Raw genomic sequence first — 2244 nt, 5'->3', positions numbered from 1 at the left:
AGAGAAGCCGGCGCCTCCGCAAAAGGCCAAGCGCTCCGCGCCTCCCTCCTCTCCCGCCCGCGCGCCCCCCGCGCCTGAGGCCCTGGGGCCCGAAAAGGCGGCAGCCGGCGCGCCCGGATCCGACACCCCTCGAAAGAAAACCCCCATCCAGAAGCCGCCCCGCAAGAAGAGCCGGGAGCTGGCGGGCGAGCCGGGCCGGGTGGGCGCGCCCACGCTGTAGTAAGGGAGCCCCGTGGGCCTGCAACTTCCCCGCTTAGCAGCGCTGCTTGGCACCCCGCGCCTCGCGCCCCCGCGTCTCCCGCGGGGGCCCCAGTCTGGAGCCGCCAGGCGGGAGGCTGCATCTCGCTGGTTCAGGCCCCGCGGCCCTCCTGGACAGGACCGTGCTCGCTGCGGCAGGAAGCCCCATCCCGGTGGCTGAGGCCTGACAGGCGCTTCGCTGACCCTTCCCTTCCTACGGCCTCCCTGGGGAGGGCTCCTGTCTGCCCGCCGGGCTCTCCAAGGCCAGGGGCAGGAGGGCTCTGTCTAGAGAACACCTCCCACTGGCCCAGAGTGCCTTGGCTGGGCCGCCTTCTCACTGGCTGGGGCCAGAAGCACTTCCACCCTGGATGCCTCTCTGGTCAAGGCCTGGTGCCTCTGGCTGGAGGCTCCCTCCCTGTGACCCTGGCCAGAGGCTCCTTCCACTGGCTGAGCCCCAGGGCCTCTGGTTGATAGGAGCCTGGGGAGGAGGGCTGGTCTCTGCTCCTCAGGGGGCTTGGCTGTCCCCCACCAGTCCTTCCCAGCCCCCTCCGCTGTCGAGCTGGTTTTGATGGCCTCCCAGCACCCCACATGCCTGGGAATCCGAGGGGCGACTCCAGTGGCCTGAGGAGATGTATTTATAGGCCCCCGGCAGGGCTGCTCCCACCCCCCACCCCCGGGGGCCCCAGGATGGGCTCCTCTTGGCAGGGGCTCGGCCAAAGCTTTCCGAATAAAGTGCCTCCCCCCCATGGTCTGCCTGCTTCCTCTCTGCTGGGCCTCTGACAAGGACTTCACCCCAAGACACCTGGCACCCCATGACCCAAGTGGCGTCTGGGAGCGCAGGTGTGGCCCCCCAGGACCACGTGGGAAGCGTGTCCTGCCCGTCTGCCCAGCCTTGATCTTTTTATCCAATGTGTTGGGCACCCACTCAGCCCACCCCCTTGCTGGTGCCGGGCAGGCGGGCAGGAACAGGTAGGGTGGTTATGAGGAAGGAGCCGGTGTGTCGCTACCCCTGCCCTGCGCCTTCCCCACCGGCCACTGCTGTACGCTTGGGGCCCCGAGCTCTTTGGTGTGTCTAGGGTGGGTCAGAGGCTGGGGCCAGGGGGCAGCAGGCCAGGGGCGCAGCCTCCAGCTGGGCCACGTCTGGCAGTGCACAGAGCCCCGCTGTCCATCTCAATGGGCTCCCTGTCCTCAGCCGGAAACGCTCAGCCGCCAGCCTTGCCGGCCGCGGGAACTGGGGGGAGGGGGGAGCACGCCTGGCCCCCGAGCCCCGGCTGGGCCTGGAGGCAGCTCCCCACTGCCTGGCCCCAGCTGGCCCCCTCCCTGGCCTGGCCTTCTTTCTGCGGCCCCGTATTCCGTGTCTTCAGGGCTTGTGGCCCTCAGGAGGGCCTCGCAAGTGACCTTCCTGAGCTCCAGAACCTCACCTCTCTAGGTGTGCGCTGTCCCCGCCCACCTGGGCTCCTCCATCGCCCGCCTCTGCCTGGCAGGCCTCTTCCCCACCCCCCGCTGCCAGCTCTTTCTGTCAGGAGATTCGGCCAAGACGCTCCCGTCACCTCCCCACACCTGTCCTGCGGACCCTGGAACGGCCGGAGTGTGCCCGGTGCTGGCCGCTCAGGTGTCTCACCCGGCGAGCCTCTGGTCCTCTGGCCGGATGCCACCTGGAGGTCCACGTCGGTGACCTGTGCAGGGGCCGAGCCAGCTGCGTGGAGACGCCTCATGGCACGGGTGGACGTCTGGCATGGCTCCCGTGGCCGCGGTCCCGCCTCTGGCCTGGTCGGGCCGCACGTGGAAGGCGGGCTCCCGGTCCCTGGGCATGTGGCTTCCCTCGAGCCAGCCGGGCACCCTCCCAGCCGTGGCCCCGCGCCTGGCCACAGCCTCATCCCTTCCTTTCGGCGCCAGGCCATGCTGGCTGCCAGGCAAAGAACACAGCCTTAACGTTGGCTAGGAGGGGCAGAGGCCTGGCGAGGGCAGTGCACTGACCGAGGAGGATGGTGGAGGGCAGGGCCATGG

The 2244-nt window shown here is 69.7% G+C and overlaps 1 protein-coding gene across 1 annotated transcript in view; it reads left to right on the top strand.

Moving 5' to 3' along the window:
- The window catches only part of SCARF2 (scavenger receptor class F, member 2), a gene marked incomplete at its 5' end in the record, with an annotated part of 7667 nt that extends 6457 nt beyond the window's left edge, over positions 1 to 1210 (top strand). Inside the window, one exon of the mRNA XM_010830413.1 lies at positions 8 to 1210. Within this exon, the coding sequence (XP_010828715.1) occupies positions 8 to 220 (213 nt within the window). The remainder of the gene's footprint in view (positions 1 to 7) is intronic.
- Positions 1211 to 2244: the final 1034 nt, after the last annotated feature.

The sequence above is a fragment of the Bison bison genome, unplaced genomic scaffold (genome assembly GCF_000754665.1).
Source record: "Bison bison bison isolate TAMUID 2011002044 unplaced genomic scaffold, Bison_UMD1.0 scf7180017858998, whole genome shotgun sequence".
NCBI classification, from domain to species: Eukaryota; Metazoa; Chordata; class Mammalia; order Artiodactyla; family Bovidae; genus Bison; species Bison bison.
This window is presented reverse-complemented; position numbering and strand designations above follow the sequence as displayed.